This window comes from Melanotaenia boesemani, chromosome 7 (assembly GCF_017639745.1).
Source record: "Melanotaenia boesemani isolate fMelBoe1 chromosome 7, fMelBoe1.pri, whole genome shotgun sequence".
In the NCBI taxonomy this organism is placed as follows: Eukaryota; Metazoa; Chordata; class Actinopteri; order Atheriniformes; family Melanotaeniidae; genus Melanotaenia; species Melanotaenia boesemani.
In genome coordinates, this window is record NC_055688.1 from 34,260,968 (window position 1) to 34,277,734 (window position 16,767).

Below are 16,767 nucleotides of genomic sequence, written 5' to 3' on the forward strand. Positions count from 1 at the left end.
ACTTCAGGACTACATTTGCACAAAAAGAAGTTATGCACTTACTTTTTCTCTTCTTATGAAATGTGATTGTGGTAATGAATGCCATTTTCCTTGAGGAAAAACAGGATGTTCCCAAAGCCCCACCCCTATAAATGTGGTACCATTCAAAAGCCCTGGATGTCCTTTTCAGAGAACAAAATGAGTGGGTTTAATAGCGTGAAAGGGGGATGGAGATATTCAGGTTTACAAATGTCCTCTACAGAGGACAAATTTATACTGCTGGTAGTCAGGAAATGAGAACCATGTTGAATATGAAGCTGAGTTTATGAGTACATTCACTCATCTCATTTGCATATTAAATAAGAAAAAGTGTGTAATCTCCTCTGTGAGCACATCCACAGCAGGTGTCTTAAACTCGAGTTTACTTCTAGACAGAGTTTAATCTGCTTCTATAGATGGAGCTAAAACTAAATTCTTTCTGTTTGAAATGAAGTTCTTGTTGCATTTTATCACAATGTGTGTTTTTTTGTTATTTAATGTTTTCGTTTTTTTGATTGATTGATTTTTATTTATTTGAAATTATTCATGTATTTATTTTATATGATTTTTATGTATTTATTTCTATTTACTTATTTGATATTTAAGTATTTTTTACATTTATTCAAGTCTTTTTTATTTAGTTATTTTTTTACTTATCTTTTTATTTTGCTTTTATATGATTGTAAATAAATAAAAAATTAAAGGGGTTAAAAAAAAAAACCTTATTCTTAATTTTTTACCGACTTGTTTATGTGCTCAGATAAAAACTTACTATGTCTTTACAGCCTCTCAGCTTATGATTTATACCCAGTAAAGTCATTGACCCGTTGCCAGTAATTATATTATCTACTCATGGAGAACTTTGTACTGTGTTGCTGCTTTTATACGTCTCTGTTTTAACCTTTGGTAATCTTGTCTTTGTACTTGTGGCAGTTAAATATAGCGTATATATGACTTGCAGACCATTGCGTTGTGCTACCGGTGTGAATTGAGCCACACTGACCTCACTGCTACCCGTCCATCAGCATGGGCGTGTCAGCTGATGTCAGCTGCTGAGGACGATAATGCTGGTGGACAGGTCTGACCTGTCTGCAGCTCACATGCCTGCAGCCGTTACTGTTTGCCTTATCTGATAAACACTCTGATCAAAGCACACAAATGTTTGTTGTTTACAGTCATATTTGTTGTCTTACTGTACAACATCCAGATTTTTCTTTCTTTTTTTTTCATTTTTTTATATATATAATGACTTAATGTAAAATGTTGTAACGTTTTTCCATTTGAGGGTTTGTTTATGTGATTTTAAGATCTATTAAGAACCATTTATTTATTTTTTTATCATGTGATATCATGTGTTGATACATAAAACCTTACAATAGAAACAACTTGTACTTTTTCTTCACTTGACCAAAGATAAGAAATGAAGCTGGAGCCAAGCAGCAAACGAGTTCTGTCCAAGAAACTTGAGAAAAACAAGTAACAAGAGGCTAATTGTGTTTTTTTCCCCTTCTTTTTTCCCCATAAATGTCTCTTTTTGGGTTTGGAGGGAGCAGCTAAGAGGCCTTCATGCCAGCTACAAGCACAATGCAGATGTGTTTACACAGTAAAATTCCTCCTTTTAATCTGCATGTTATGAACAATCTAAACCAGCTGTATCCAAAAACTAAGGAGCCGATAAGCCAGAGATCAGATCAGTCTGTCCCTCGTTGTTAGAGAGCATAAAGGTTGTAAACATGTCTGATGCAACCTGGCCGTGCAGTTTCAGCTGCAGTAGCTCGCGGACATGAGGAGTGTGTGTCAGATGCAGATAAACAGGCTCAGTGTCAGGTGTCTTGTGACTACCTCTTTTGTTTGAACAACCATAAAACACATCTTTCTCTTCCTCCCTCTTCTGGATCACAACACATCTTTATGTAAACTGCCTTCTGTACTTTTCCAGCTTTTCCTCCACCCTCATTCATCCTTTTCCCCTCGTAACAAGCAAAACAATATTTTTTCTGCTTTTCATTCATTCCTATTTTCTGTCTGGACAGCATGAATTTCATTTTAAATCCTGAACAGACTTAGCATTAACCAAAATATGTACTATGGGTAAAGTTATTCTTTGCCCACACCCCAGTGAGACTCCACTCCATACTTTTAATTACACATTGACTATCCTGAAGAAAGATGATGTATACTCACCCTGAAGTTATGACACTTCCCCTGAACTGCAGGCTTTTTCCATTGCACAGCACTGAACAGCAGAGTACAGCTACACAGCCAACTTCATGAATCTAACAGTCAGGTTCAAGAGTTTGTGTTGTTTATATATGGAAATACAACTAAAAGGAAGCCATAAGACAACTGAATACAATTATTTATTTATTCAAATGAATTGTGCAAACAAAATTTTAATAAAAGAGCATGTGCTTTGTTTCTTCCACATAAATCCCAAAGATCTTGAAGTCTTTGTTGAGAAAGTGTGATGTGTTATCAAAGCATCATAAAACTGTCAACATGCTTCCAGAAAACAACGTCCAACCTGCAGTAAACCATGCTGGAGGTTTTGATCAATGCTGTGAGGCTGCATTTGGTCCAGAAAGCGTTGAATTCCTCAAAGAAGTGATGAAATGAGGAAACTGCCAAAGCGCTCACCCAGTGTCATAAACTAAAGTGTTATATAATAAAAAGATGGCTGTTTTAAACTGGCAACAAGGAGGTCTGACTAAATCTCTGAAAACTTTTGGACAGAGAAGAATCTGCCAAAGTTGTAAACATAGACCTCTTCAACGAGGACGAATGCCTCGATGAAAGTAGTCCAGCCCGGTATGATCTCAGGAGTTAACCCTCCAGCAGTGGCGGGTAAAGGTGACAGAAGACGGTTATCTTAGACTATATGTAAATTCAAATAATGAAGTGGAAATACACGTTCCAGTTTGCTCTGAATTCTCCATTTATAATAAGTGTGGACGGTCCCTGAAGGTCTCTGAAGCCCCTCCACCCCTTTAAAACGACACAGTGCTCCACACCTGCACCAGCTGTTTCAACAGAGGAGCCCGCCGGTGTTTGCCAAGGTTGATTATATTTACTATTATTTATGTATTTATTTCCATATTATTGTTATTAATTTATATAATATTTCATTGTGAGGCACGGCAAGTTCATTGTACAGCACAGTTCAACAACAGGATGACACCAAGTGCTTTACAGAAACATCAGGAAATAAGAAGCATAATTTAACATTAAAAACAAAAGAGAAATGAAAAAGACAAATTAAATAAATACAGTATTAAAAAATGATAAAGTTTAAAAATTCAAGCTTAAAAGAAATGGATGCAGATTTGGACTTGTAAGTAAAAACTAGTTCCATGCAGCAGAGAACAGGAGGGTCTTTAACCTGGATTTAAATAAACTGAGTGTTTGAGCTGATCTGAGGCTTTCTGTGAGTTTGTTCCAGACATGTGGAGCATAGAAGCTGAATGCAGCTTCTCCATGTTTGATTCTGACTCTGGGAACTGATAACCGTATGTCATTGTGTTCCCCTCTTTTTCTATTTGTTATTTTTCCCAGATTTTTCTTCTCTTGTGTTTATTTTGTTTTTATATATCTGCTAATAATTTCATGCATTTAGGAGTGAAACATTTCCTCAACCTACATCTGCCAGGTCACAACAAGCAGATGCAGACATATAATGTTGCAGGAGAGAAGTGTTTATGTTTCTCTGAACCAGGAATCGGTGTTCTCGGTCGGCTCCCTGAGAGGCTGAGGTTTCTCCAGGCTGATCATGAGAGTGGGCTCTCTGCTCATCGGTTCTGCACGATGCCACTCTTTGTTTCCAGACGTAGCGTTCTGAAATGGTTGTACCAGTTCTTGGTTGAGAGGCGGGTGGAGACAGAACTCCTCTTTCTCCTGCTGCTCCAAGTGTCTCAGGATGGTTTTGGATAGGGAATGAGGGTCATCCTTACACTCATCTAGAAGAGAATACCACGTCTGTGTTAGAGCACTATTTGTTCTCATTGTTTTTACCTTTAAAAAAAAACATTAAATTCATAGAAGAGCCTTTATTTTATTTATTTCTTTATTCAAACCGGGAACAAAGCAAAAAACTTGCTTTACAAATTCAATTTTAAAATTCAAACAGTGTTGAATTAAATATACTGCAACCATTAAAAATATACAATGAGATCCGTGATTACAATAAAATGGAAGAAGTCAAAAGCTGGAAGCAGCACAGCGGACGGGGGAAAAGAACAGAAATAAAATAAAAGTTTTAGGTGTGTGTGCATGTGTACAGGTTTAAGTGGACATCATGCATGTTTGAGTGTGATCTAACATTTTTGCACTCAGCCTTCACAGACCTGTTTTAGTCTCAGACATTTCTTTGTATGTATGTTTTTATTTATGTATTTATTTTTTACTCGTCCTGTCGAGCATCATAGAAACTAGACTGATGGTCTGGCTGCTGTGTTTGCTTTGCCAAGAGGAGCTTTGTGGATATAAGGCTCTTCTTAATGCTTGAGTATACTTCTTTGTTTTTAAATGTTTCTGTTGCTGAATTTACAATTAATGCTGGACCTGACAAGGTGGGTGTGGGGGCAAAAGGAAAGGAGAGTGAAGATGAGAATCAGAAGATAAAGATACACAAGATAGAAAGCAACAACAACACAACTCGACAAGCAGCTGCTACAGCTGTGAGGAAACAGAAAACTTCCTTCTGCATCTGCATGAAAACAAAGCTGACAATCATCGGGAGCACCTATAAAATGACAGACAAGCTGGAAAAAAAAAAATAAATCATGAATAAAAACAATAAAAACATCAGCAACACAAAACCCCTGTTTACACCACAACATTGAGACAGTAAAACTCAAAAGTAATGCTGCTTTCTGGCCTCTCGTTTCCATGGTAACAGAGTTTTAGGTGTTTAAAACCCCAAACATTTGACAATGATCTCCAGAGTGAAATTTTCTTACAATGCAAGCCAGGTCCTGTGTATAAACTTGAAGTGGAGTCTTTGGGTGTCTTTCCCTTCAAGCAAAGCATGATGCTATCTGACAGATTTCTAAACCAATATCTTATGTTTGTTTACAGAGTGATAATAACTCTGTAATTGTGGTTTGTTTTGACTCAGTTACACAGTAAATATGAAATGCTGCACTGCTTTGAGAGGTGTATGGTCTTATTTAACGGAAGAATGTTTAGATAGTTTTACAGTCTCTTATCATGTCCATCAAATTTAAGTTGGGAATCTAAAATCACACCTAAAATTAAACTTGCTGACCTCTTCTATCTCCCTTTCATCAAACCTTAAAGTGAAATTGACTTTTCTTCTGACTGAAAAGCACATTGAGGCGGTCTCTTTATAATTCAACTCAATGTGACACAGAAAACCTCTACAGCTGGAGGAAACTATGGTCTTATTATTGATTTATTTATTTTATCAGAATGTGCCCTTTAACTCACATACAACAGTTTACTAAAACTGCCTTTTTACCTTCATAATACTGGGAAAATCAGAAAAAAATGGTCTCACAGTGATGTAGAAAAATAAAATCATTAATTTGTCACTTCCAGACTGAATTTTTGCCACTCTTTCTTGGATGGTTGTCTTACAGCTGATCCAAAATGCTGCTGCAAAGAGTTTAGATATGAATTCCCAGGAGAGGTTTCCCAGTCCTGGCTTGTCTTCCTGTAAGATCCAGGACTGAACTTAAGGTTTTATTACCGACATATAAAGCTCTTAAAGATCACTCTGCTCTTGAGAAGCAGCCCGACTCGTGGTTCCTCTGGTTCTAGGAGTAGCTTAGGTCAGACTTTACCCTTTATCTTTTACAGTGTTTTAGGATTAGTTAGTTCTATGTTTCTTACATATTTACCTTTTAAATATGATTTTAATTAATTATGATGGTTTACTCCAGGTTAAAAACATTTCTTTCTTGGTGCCTATGCATGAAATCTGATGGTATTTTTTTAATTTATCTACACAAATCTACATTTACTTGCTTTTAATCATTTTAATGATTTTTGCTCACAGTTTTAATTATATTTTAATATGAAATTGTTTCTTGTACATGAAATGTGTTTTACAAATAAACTTGTCTTTGTATTGTTTTACTCCATTTACTAATACTTTTTACCGTATTTATTAACTTTAAACTTTTAAGTTGATTGGTTTATGACACTGTAATGTCTAATAAAACCGTTCTATTCGTTAATACAGTTAATGTTCCTTGTGTGCCGCACTTTGAGTTACAGTTGTGCTAGAAAGGTGCTACATAAATAAAGAAATTCAGATTCAGAAATTTATTTTGAGAATACCTCTGTTGCCATCTCAGGATTTTTACTGGAATAACTTTATGAGGTGAAACTGTATTTCTTGCCGTCATTCCAGAGAAAAAGAGACCACAAGAGGTCAAAAACATGCCTAAGATTGATACTCTGATCTGTACGCTTGATTTTAGGTTTACATTAAATGGTTTAAAACCACTTTCTTAAAAAAAAAACCCACAAAAAACAAAAAAAAAAAACCAACCTTTTAACACAATGGCGAAGGCATCTATTAATACATAAATCCTGATTGTGAGTCCTTGGGGTGGAAGTGGATAAGCTAAAAGCTAAAATCCCCCTAAAAGCAGCCTGTGTCATGCTGGTTGGTGTGTACAAAGTTCAGAGTGGCTCAAACGAGTGTTTGTTTCCGTACCAGTGAGCAGGATGAGTCTGTAGCGGTTGCGACACTCCAGCGACTGATCCAGGATGTCCTGCAGGGTCCTGTAGAAGAGAAGGACCTGCTGCCTGCGCTCAGGCTCCCCGAAACCTGCACTCCTCTCCTGGGACATCCTGTACAGCGTCAGCAGAGGGGTTGCATACTCCATCGCACAGTCATAGACCTGGTTACACACACACACACACACAAACACACACACACACACACACACACACACACACACACACACACAAAGCTGTGTTTTAATCACTCCAGAGGGCATTATCATTGACGTGCATTAATTTGCTGGAGGCTTACACTAATACTTTAAGTTGTGTTCGTGATTGATAATTTGGGGATCTGCTTTTTGTCCCTAAAGGGAAGTCAACTTCCCACTACATTATAATTTTAACAGATTTATGTCCCCACAACACGACCAGTGCAAGTGCATGCAGATGAAGAGGAGCTGACACCCAGAGGAAGACACATTTTTGGAAGGATAATCCTTTAAAAGCTTGTTGCTCTCTGCTTTCCGACATGTTTGATCGAGACGTTTTACAGGTAGATGGTGCTGTTACTGTGCAATAAGAAAGGACCTCTCCACTGGTGAAATCTCAGGTTAAACCATGAGGTGGGAGTCATGTTTTGCAAGTAATACAGCACAAATCATTAGCAACAAAAAAGGTCATTCAGTTATAATCTAGTGTGTATCAGTGCATGTTAATAAATATACCAGCAAAGAAATTAGTCTTCACTGTTGTTATGAAGAATCTTAAAATGGAACTGTGATATTGTTTAAATATTTTAAAGATTTTTAATGTGACATCCTTAAGGCAAAGCAATGTGCAGCTTCTCAGTTTTTCATCTCATTCATGAAGGTCAATTATCTTTAAAACATACTGTATTAATGTAGAAGAAGAAAGGATTGGATTATTTAGTAGAATTAGGGGATTTAAAAGGGGAATTAATGAGTAATAACAACTATGGTGCTTATCAGGGCAAATATGTGTTTGATCTATGGGGTTCTGGAGAATGCTACGCTGGTTTCTGAATGGGGTCAAATACAGGCTCACACAATGGTTTATATCACAGTAAAAAAAGCAAAACAAACAAATGATGTTTATGTTACTTAAAAAAACTGCACTGCAAAACAAAAACAACTGAGCTTTGCGCTACCTTTCCAACCTTGTAGTGGTTTAATGTAATGTTTCATGAGCTGTCACTCAAACCCAAGACCCAAGACCCAAGGCCACACATAAAGCAACTGTCATCATAACACTGAGAGGTGCCAGCATGTCAGTGTTTATGCCCCCAGTGCCACCTGTGGCGCACGTGCCAAAGGTATGTATATATAACCAACTGATAAATTATTATTAGAACATGCTGTAATTGTTCATTATTATTCAGGAGCCATTAAGGACAAAATTCAAGTATAAATAGAATATAAATCTTTTTAAAATTATAGATCAATAAAAATAGCTGAAAATGTTTTTTTCTGTGGCTAACATAATCCTGGGCCTGTCCAGGGTGTACCTGCCTCTCACCTGTTAAAATGCTGGGATAGGATCCAGCTTACCCATGACCTGTAATGGACTGACGAATGAATTTTCTAAAGCAAGATGTCTTGACATTCAGGAACATTTGGGAGGGTGTACAGGTGGCAGTTCTGCTGACTAAAATATCTTTATGTATAATTTCATTCTGATGACATATGGCCAATTCACATGTCAAGCAGGTCTCTGTTTCAAGTGGACCAAATACAGGAAACAGATTTCAAAACAAAATGCATTGTGGGTAAATACCAAAGCATGCATGCATGTGGGGCAATAGGTGGCTCTAGACAGGAAAATAGCTCGCGGTCAGATGTGGAAGAAGTCGGTAAAATTCTGATCAAACCGAGACGGCTGGGATCTGATGCGGCTCCACTTTTAACTGTCATGTTCTAGAAACCCAAGTTGTTCTGCATTAACCGATAGATGAACCAGTTTTCTTCTTCTTTGTGCTTCTCGTCTTCTTCATTAATTGTTGGTGCGGTGCCACCTCTGGTGGAGAGTAATACACTCCAAGACGGAGTACCCAATCAGAATGTGTGTAGCGGACTATCCTGGTGTCAATGTACCCATGCTGAAAAGTGTAACCTGTATGTTTATTTATATTTAAATTCACTTACCTTCCCTTTTTCATCGTGCACTCTGTAGACACTGTGCTTGTAAACCCGACCCCGGATCCCTGCCCTGTTCATCTCATTGTTTGGAAGGTTGTCATAAAAGTAGATGTTGTTATCCTCGTCCTCCAGCTTGTCTGGGATGTTACTATCAAGAGGGATGAGGATGAGGAGTTTCTTGGAGCCGCGACTCCAGAGGGGGGTCTGATGTGGATGGATGCTGGACAGATGTGTGGCACGAAACTTTGCGATGGCATCCTCCAAACCTGGATGGATACAAGCAAATTCAGTTCCTATCGCTGTGAAACGCAGAATAAACATATGTCCATGATGTGTGTGTTACTGACGAGGAAGCACCAGCTGCAGGTAACCCAGGTAAAAGGACCAAGCCAGGCCGTGTGCCACGTTCATCTTCCTCCCCTCGCAGATGTCTGACACCTCCACCTCTGATGGACCCTACACACTCCGCACAGAAATAGCCAGAAGGATGTCAAAACTCCTCACCTTGGCTCAGAAGCCACCTGACACACTCCGAAGGGTATCAGGCAAAAGAAAAAGAGCTTCCTGCATGAAAGCTGCCTTTTCTTATGTAGGACAGATATATTTTAGATAGAATTCAGAGTTTAAAAAAAGACACAAGTACACAAAAGCATGAAATGGATTTGAATTCACATGAAACCAATCAAACGGAGGGGATTGCAATTCTAGATCAGAAACACACAGCTGTGTGACAGTCTGAGCACAAGAGTCATTCTAGCTGGTGAAGACGTGTCTTGAGTCTTAATTTTAATCCAGGAAGGAAGAGCTGCATCCATTACAAACAGCTGATGCTTTGGGACGTTGTTGTTTTAGATACCTCATACATTTCTCTCTTCTACTGTGCAGCATCTAACAAAATCAAAGGTCAATGAAAAAAACCTCTTTATAAATTTAAAAACTCTGTTTTTATTGGTATTTAAACTGTTTTGCTTTTATTCTCTCAGAATGATCCATTTACTTCGATTTTCCGTGGGTCCACATACATGACAGCTGCCATATTTGGGCCACTATTTTCACTACGGTGTCTCTGAATGGACAAACAACTATGTGTAGGAAGTGAAAACCATTGGAGTCTATGATCATTCTTTGCTCTCTTACATCAAGAGAACAAATTGGGAAAAACTGAACTGAAATAACTGGCAGCAAGAAACTTGAAGAGGATGGCAGAAGTGAGTGGCGTTTGTGTGTCAAGTGTGACCCTCACCAGGATTCCCAGGCTTTTGAGCAGGGTATAAACAACAGGAGTCAGGAAAAGGAGTTCCCAGTGTTGGTTTTTGTGTGGCAGAGTATGTCTGGTTAGGTACAGCACAAGGCCTGCCACCACTGCAGCCAGCAGGGTCTTGCCCCACAAACCGCAGGCCGACGCCACGTGGAGCACTCGGCATCGATGCCTGACAAAGACGGAGCACAAGAGGGCGCTGTTGGTCCTGATATCACATCCTGACTGTAGCCTGACTTCACAAACTGAAAAGAGCAGTCACCTCTTTTATCATGAGCTAGTTAGATTAACAAACAAAATACATGAAAAAAGGTTATTGTTAAAAAAAAAGCTTGCAAGTATGGCTCTTAGCTGCTGTACATTTAAGGATTGGCATGTAGACTTATTATTTATTTATTTATTTATTTTTAAGCTTGAATTTTTAAAATTAGCTGATGTTTCAATGTCTCTGTAAAGCACTTTGAATCTCCCTGTCCTTGAAATGTGCTATACAAATAAACTTTCTTAGCCTAAAGCAATCTGAAGGGGGCTGCAGAATCAGGTCTAAGACACTTTAAAACTACATGACAATACTTGGTTATAACATGCTGATAACCGTTGCTGCTTAGAACTCTGTTAGCCCACTTCACTGTAACACACACAGCAGCCACATCTTTCTCCCACCTTGTGTTCAAATGGTGCAGCATCTCCTCTGACAGCAGGCAGAGCCCATGTAGCAGAGGGCCAAACGTCATGGTGAGTATTGCCAGTGCCGCCCAGCCGAATAACCTCTCGGAGGACATAACCCCCAAGGCAACTGTTGTTATGACAGCCAGTACAACAGAACACACCTTAGGCAAATTCCCACGAGGCAGAGGGATGATAGCATCCTGATCTCGGAGATGCTGCATCTGCAGGGAAAAGCCAACAAGGGTCAGGAAGCACTGCTTTTAAAACCAGAGGGATAGATCTCAGAAAACTGCTCAAAGTCTTAAAGTCTTACATGTTGTTTAGAAAGTTGTAGTCAAGAGAAAAATTCTGTCCTTTGTTAACTTGTAATTCAGGATTCACAAGCCAACTAATTGTTGCTTCAATAACCTCAGAATAAACTATGTATGTCTATGACAAAAGAGTTTGTAATTGAGATAAAACTGTCCCTTTAAAATCAGGTGGCATGAAAAAGTATGTTAATGGTGCAGGACGTCGGTCCTCCTGATCAAAGTGTTGCTCCATGATATTAACATGGTTTTCTTTCTTTCTTCCTTTCTTTCTATAAGTGCAGGTGCTGTAACATCACCAACCTCATTTCTTTATAAATAGCTAACAGGAAATAGGTGCTGCAGGTGTTGAACTATGTGGCAACATAAATGGAAAAAGGAAATACAGAATAAAAGGCAAAAACAGAGTTGGTAAAATTCTAACAAGCCTGAACGTCAATATTTGACATGAACATCTTTATCCTTAAACATGGTCTGAGCCCTTTTAGACAAACTTTCTTGTAATTTATTTAAGTCGTATTCAGGATTAGTTCTCCTTACATAATGTTGAGGTCCGGGTTCTGTGGAGGGTTCATCCCTCCACAGAACCGCTGTCTTTGACTTTCAGCCCAGTTCTTGTGGCATACCTCAGCCTTTTCTCCCCATTTCCCTTCCTCAAGGATGCCTTCTTAAAACATGTCAGCATGTATTTTGGGAATATATACAAGTGCAACCAGTTTGGAGAAAATCCGTTGAACATGTGGGAAAGTAGGTGTGTTTTATGATACTCAAAATCACCAAGACTGCGCCTTCTGGGGGATCTTACAGAGCTACCAAATTTTAAAAAAAGGCCTCACAGTAATAAATATTGCAGTTATCACCACTGCCAGAGTGATCCTGAAATTATGGAAAAATAAAACCACACCAGAACCCCGAGGTGAATGTAAAGCAGGTGAAGCATACAAGCAAATTAAACCAGGTGTGCTAATTAACAGGAAGCAAGAAGCAAAACAGAATACAAAAGAGGAAAAACTGCTAAATAAAACAGGAAAGACAGACTAAAGAAACCAAACCTAAACCCACAGATCACAACAAGTCACTCACATCTCAAGAGTCTTAGCATGGTGTATAGCATGTAGGTACTTGGAAGGGAGACTGAGTAAAATGCGTATTTATTTGTTGTGTCGTCCATGAGATGTCATGGACCAGCAGGTTAAAGACGAGGATCGGATTGAAGAGGTCCGGGCAGATACGTGTGGCCTGATGGGTGTGTTGTGAAATTTTGCTGATGTTCTAAATTGCTAATTTGATCTCATTTCAACTTTATTTATTTATAGTTTTTTACTGTGATTCAAAATCATGTATATTTACCACTGGACAGTGAACATGTAACGATGTAATGATGGTACTGTCTGTTTTGTTTTGTTAATAAAGCTTTAAAATAATAAAAAGTTAAATTAAAGAAAAAAGAATGGCATCTTGACAGCCATGTTTCCATGGAGATTGTTTCTGGAGAAGCTTTGGCCAGCAGTAAATGGACCCACTGAGGGTCCTGAACCAACTCTCAGGTCTGGTGTCAGGTCTTCCTGTTTCCTAAGGATTCTGTTCAGCTTCTGTAGTTTTATTTATTTATTTTCTTTATACTTGACACTTTTTCTTTTGTAAAACATCTGTTCAGTTTCACCAGAGTTTAAATAGGCCCCAGTGCAAACCATACAACTGTGTTTCTGCATCTTTCATATATTTTATGGAGGGAATAAAAGAAATGGTAACAAATGACGTATTAACAGCTTCTTCTTTCAGACAAAATTATGGTGGAACATGTTCGTTTTACTTTGACATGTTCTGACAAGCCTCTGCAGTCTTCCAGATGCAAAACATGTCAAGGTAAAACTTATATGTTCCACCATCACTTTGTCCGAAAGATGAAACTATTAATATATTTGATAAAGAAGACAAAATCCTTTTGAGCTATCACTGGGAAAAAAGTATGTCTGCTAGTAACAACAAGCCTGAAGATCAAAATTTAAAATGAACTTTTTGCAAATATGTCTTATGTTTGGACACAAAACTGGTTCATCATTTAAGTTAGGAGCCATTTTTATGTTTGAATGATTCACAGATTTAAAAACAACAACAAACAAACAAACAAATAAAAAAAAAATCCTCTGAAATGATCAGGTACAAGAACTGGACTGAAAACGGAGCCGACGTCCAAAGAAAAACTTTGAAAGACTACTTATACTTGAAAATGTGGCTCCCTGGAAGCTAAATACAAAAACATAAGGGCTGCTGTTTGTGTGTCTAAACTACATTTTTGCCCCAGGACGAATTTAATAAGCACCGATGTCACGACTCTGAAAACTGGGTGTGCTGAACTCAGTCAACTGTAAGTTATTCAGTGGATAAGCTTTAAATAAAAAAGCACAAGATAATTGGAAATGTAATGTGGGTAAACAGGTGATTTGTTGGTGTAGATCCTCAAAGCTTGACTTAACCCTTTAAGGCCCGACCCATGAAAAAATGGTAAGAAAAGTCCATTTTCTAAATATGATGTCTTTATTTGACCCTTTAACAAAATGTAAGAAAAAAATGAACTTTTTGGGGGGAGATATCTACCATTTATTACCATGTGATATTTTAAAAATATTATAATGTGGTTTTCTGCTTCTGGGTATATATTAAGGGACAGAAGACAAGTATCAGATTGTGTTCAACAGGATTTTGAGCAAAGTTTATTTCATAAATTGAAGCAAAATGTCTCAGAAACTGTCTGTGACATATCACGTCACGCTCTTATGGGTTAAAATAGACTTTTTAAAAATGATTTTATTGACATTTCAGTTCTGAACTGAAGAAGCGTTTTGGATGAGAAGTAAAACGTCTTCAAGAACCACGGTGCATTAATTCAGCCTTTCATTATAAAGTAAGGGATAATGCCCGACGAGGTGGCCATTATCATAAATTAATGGACGACACGGAGGCGTGAACCATCCGGAGTCCACTTATACCATGGTCCATTAAGAAAGAAAAAAATATTAAATAAATTATTAATGCATTAATGTTTTTTACCAGTAAAATTGTAAGTTTTTCACAAGAAGCGGCTGAGTGGACTATTTCGTTGTGACGCGTTGCCAAGGTAACCGGCTCTGACACAGAACCTGCAGCTCGGTGGGCAGTTATGTTACACAAACATTTCAGAGGGCGGGTGCAGCTCTTACAGCTTGTGTGTGTCCAGAGGATGATGCGACATGTTATTTCAAATAGTCAAGTCCACAGATAGTTTCCTAAATCGTCAAATAAGCCTGCAGGCTTCTCTGATTTGGTGTCTGCTGCCTGGCATCTGAGTTTCTGTTGCCACGGTTAGTCAGTGCAATAATTTACAGCAATAAGTCTATTTGACCGGAACTTCTATCATAGGTGTCCATTATCACTTTTGAATGGAAACCTTCCAGCCAATCAAAATCGAGCATTCACCCAGACCATGGTATAAACATAAATAAATCTAGTTTGATTTCAAAGTATAATGCATGATCAGAGCTTTAAAATTAAATCAGAATATAGTAAACCACAGTGAGCTAGTTTAACCCCTTATGATGCAGACGTACCGGTCCCAGTAAATGACTACTAATCAACAACTTTGCAGCCATGTGTGCAAGCCCCTCCGTCATGAATGCCCACAATATACACATCAAATGAAAGCTCAAAGTCTCGTCTTTCCAATGATATAAACCATTTGACAAGCAACAACCACAGTGCTAACACTAAAGCCTTTTTTACAGAAAAGCAGAAAGTTTAAATGTTGACTTTCCTTACCTTTGAGGGCTCTCTATAGGTCAAACATCAAAATTGGTCTCATTGGACAAAAAACTATTTTTTTTCTGTGTGTTCTAAAGTGTATAACTTTTAATCAGTAATACTTACAGTGATTCTGATTGCTGTGGGTGAAACTAGAGAGTGTTACCTTTACAAAGAGCCCAAGCAGTACTTCTAATTTGGAGAGGTCATATTACAGACGTTTTTGCTAAAATGACCCTACTTGATAAGGGGTTAACTGCATTATACAACCAAATACAGGCTTCTTTATCTAACAGTCTCAGAACTGGTTCTAATTCTCTCTCATTTTGGTATGTGTGGGAGAAACAGACTTAGTGGCAGACCGGTTGGGCTAATACCACAGGAAATGCATTCTTACGCTACAAAAGAGAAGTAAGTGTATGTAGGGACTCACCTTGATGCGTTTTCTCTGGCACAGAAAAGACTTTGTCTACTTATTTATAAAACCTCTCCTGTCTCCTCCTCCTATGAAGTATTACTTTCTGTTTCATTTTCCTGTTTACACGCTGTTTGTCTACTCTGATTGACACCACCCAAAGGCAAGGATAAAGGCGAGGGGGGCTGGGATTTCATCAGAGGAGGCTCTGCTTGAACAGCAGCAAATACTTTTATGGTGTATGATGACAGACTGACTTTCACACATAAACGTGTCAAGATGACGATCTCTTGTGTGTCATGTTGAGCAGATAGCGTATTACAGTGAAATCATTATCACATGCAAATAGCTAATAAAGCTAAACTAATAAGTAGCTAGCCGTCATGTTATCTGCTCCCTGTTATAGACTCTGTAGCCATATGAGGATAATACAATCATCTTCCAGATATTAATACAGATGTAAGGGATAAACAAGACTTCTGTAGAAGTATCAATTCAAGCTTTTTACTGCAGTAAAAGTGTAAAAGTACTGGTTTAAAAACTACTTAAAGCATTAAAAAGTAATGCAAGGAAAAAAAAATGCCATTAAGGACAAAAGCCCACAGTGCACTACCCCACCTGCTCCCAAAACATATTAAAGGGTGTAATGACTATAATTTTATATGTAAAATGTTAATGTTGAACAGTGTATGCTACCTGTTGTCTTGCGTCTCTGCCTTGGACCTATTTGTACTAGGGTACATATGTCTGCTATGTTTGCTGGATTGTGATGTAATTTCTGTCGTGAATGGTAATTCACTCTATCCAGACGACACCATTTATCTGGATAGGTTTGTGTGTGTGTGTGTGTTTCATTAATTAATAGATTAATTCTTTTGAACAATCACAAGCTGGAATGAAAACAAATATTTTTAAAAATGTAAGGAATATAAAGTACACTGAAAATGTTAGAAGTAGAAGTAAAAATTTGGCTGAAAAATAATTATTACAGTAAAGCATAGATACCTATGATTTCTACTTAAGTAAGGTAGCAAAGTATTTTTATTTTGCTACTTGACACCAGAGGAAAGAAAACAATCTTTTCACATAAACTCAGTTTTAAAGTCTTTTATTGAGTAATCTGGAGAAAGTTCACTGGAATGGATTTAACAGACTCTACAGCATACAGTTGAACTGTACAGGGGCTTGGCTTTTCTGAGTCATATTCGTGTTTCTCCCCTTTCCTGTAACTGTAGATGTTTTCTCAGGGTGTGTCGCTTTGTTCGTCCTCCTGATTGCAACAAGCAGCTCACCTGCTCCTCATAATATTACCAGGCAGAAGTTCTGAAACCCTGGATTCCAGCTTTTTACTTTTGTTTTTTACTTTTGGCACTTATGGCTCAGCTATAGGATTGGCCAGCGTTGTGTGGGCCAGATATCAGTTGTTGGCTTGGATCGGATTACACCTGTTTGTTCTGTGAGTCATTCTGTATG

The 16,767-nt window shown here is 38.0% G+C and overlaps 1 protein-coding gene across 1 annotated transcript; it reads right to left on the reverse strand.

Annotated features, from left to right (window-relative positions):
- Positions 1–3,399: 3,399 nt before the first annotated feature.
- Positions 3,400–15,380, reverse strand: sting1 (stimulator of interferon response cGAMP interactor 1). The gene is made up of 7 exons (XM_041989624.1): positions 15,313–15,380; positions 10,789–11,015; positions 10,111–10,297; positions 9,215–9,323; positions 8,874–9,133; positions 6,701–6,887; positions 3,400–3,971 (listed from the first exon to the last, which is right to left on the reverse strand). The coding sequence occupies exons 2-7, from the start codon at positions 11,013–11,015 to the stop codon at positions 3,712–3,714; spliced, it is 1,230 nt and encodes a 409-aa protein (XP_041845558.1). The 5' UTR covers positions 15,313–15,380; the 3' UTR covers positions 3,400–3,711.
- Between the last annotated feature and the right edge of the window lie 1,387 nt (positions 15,381–16,767).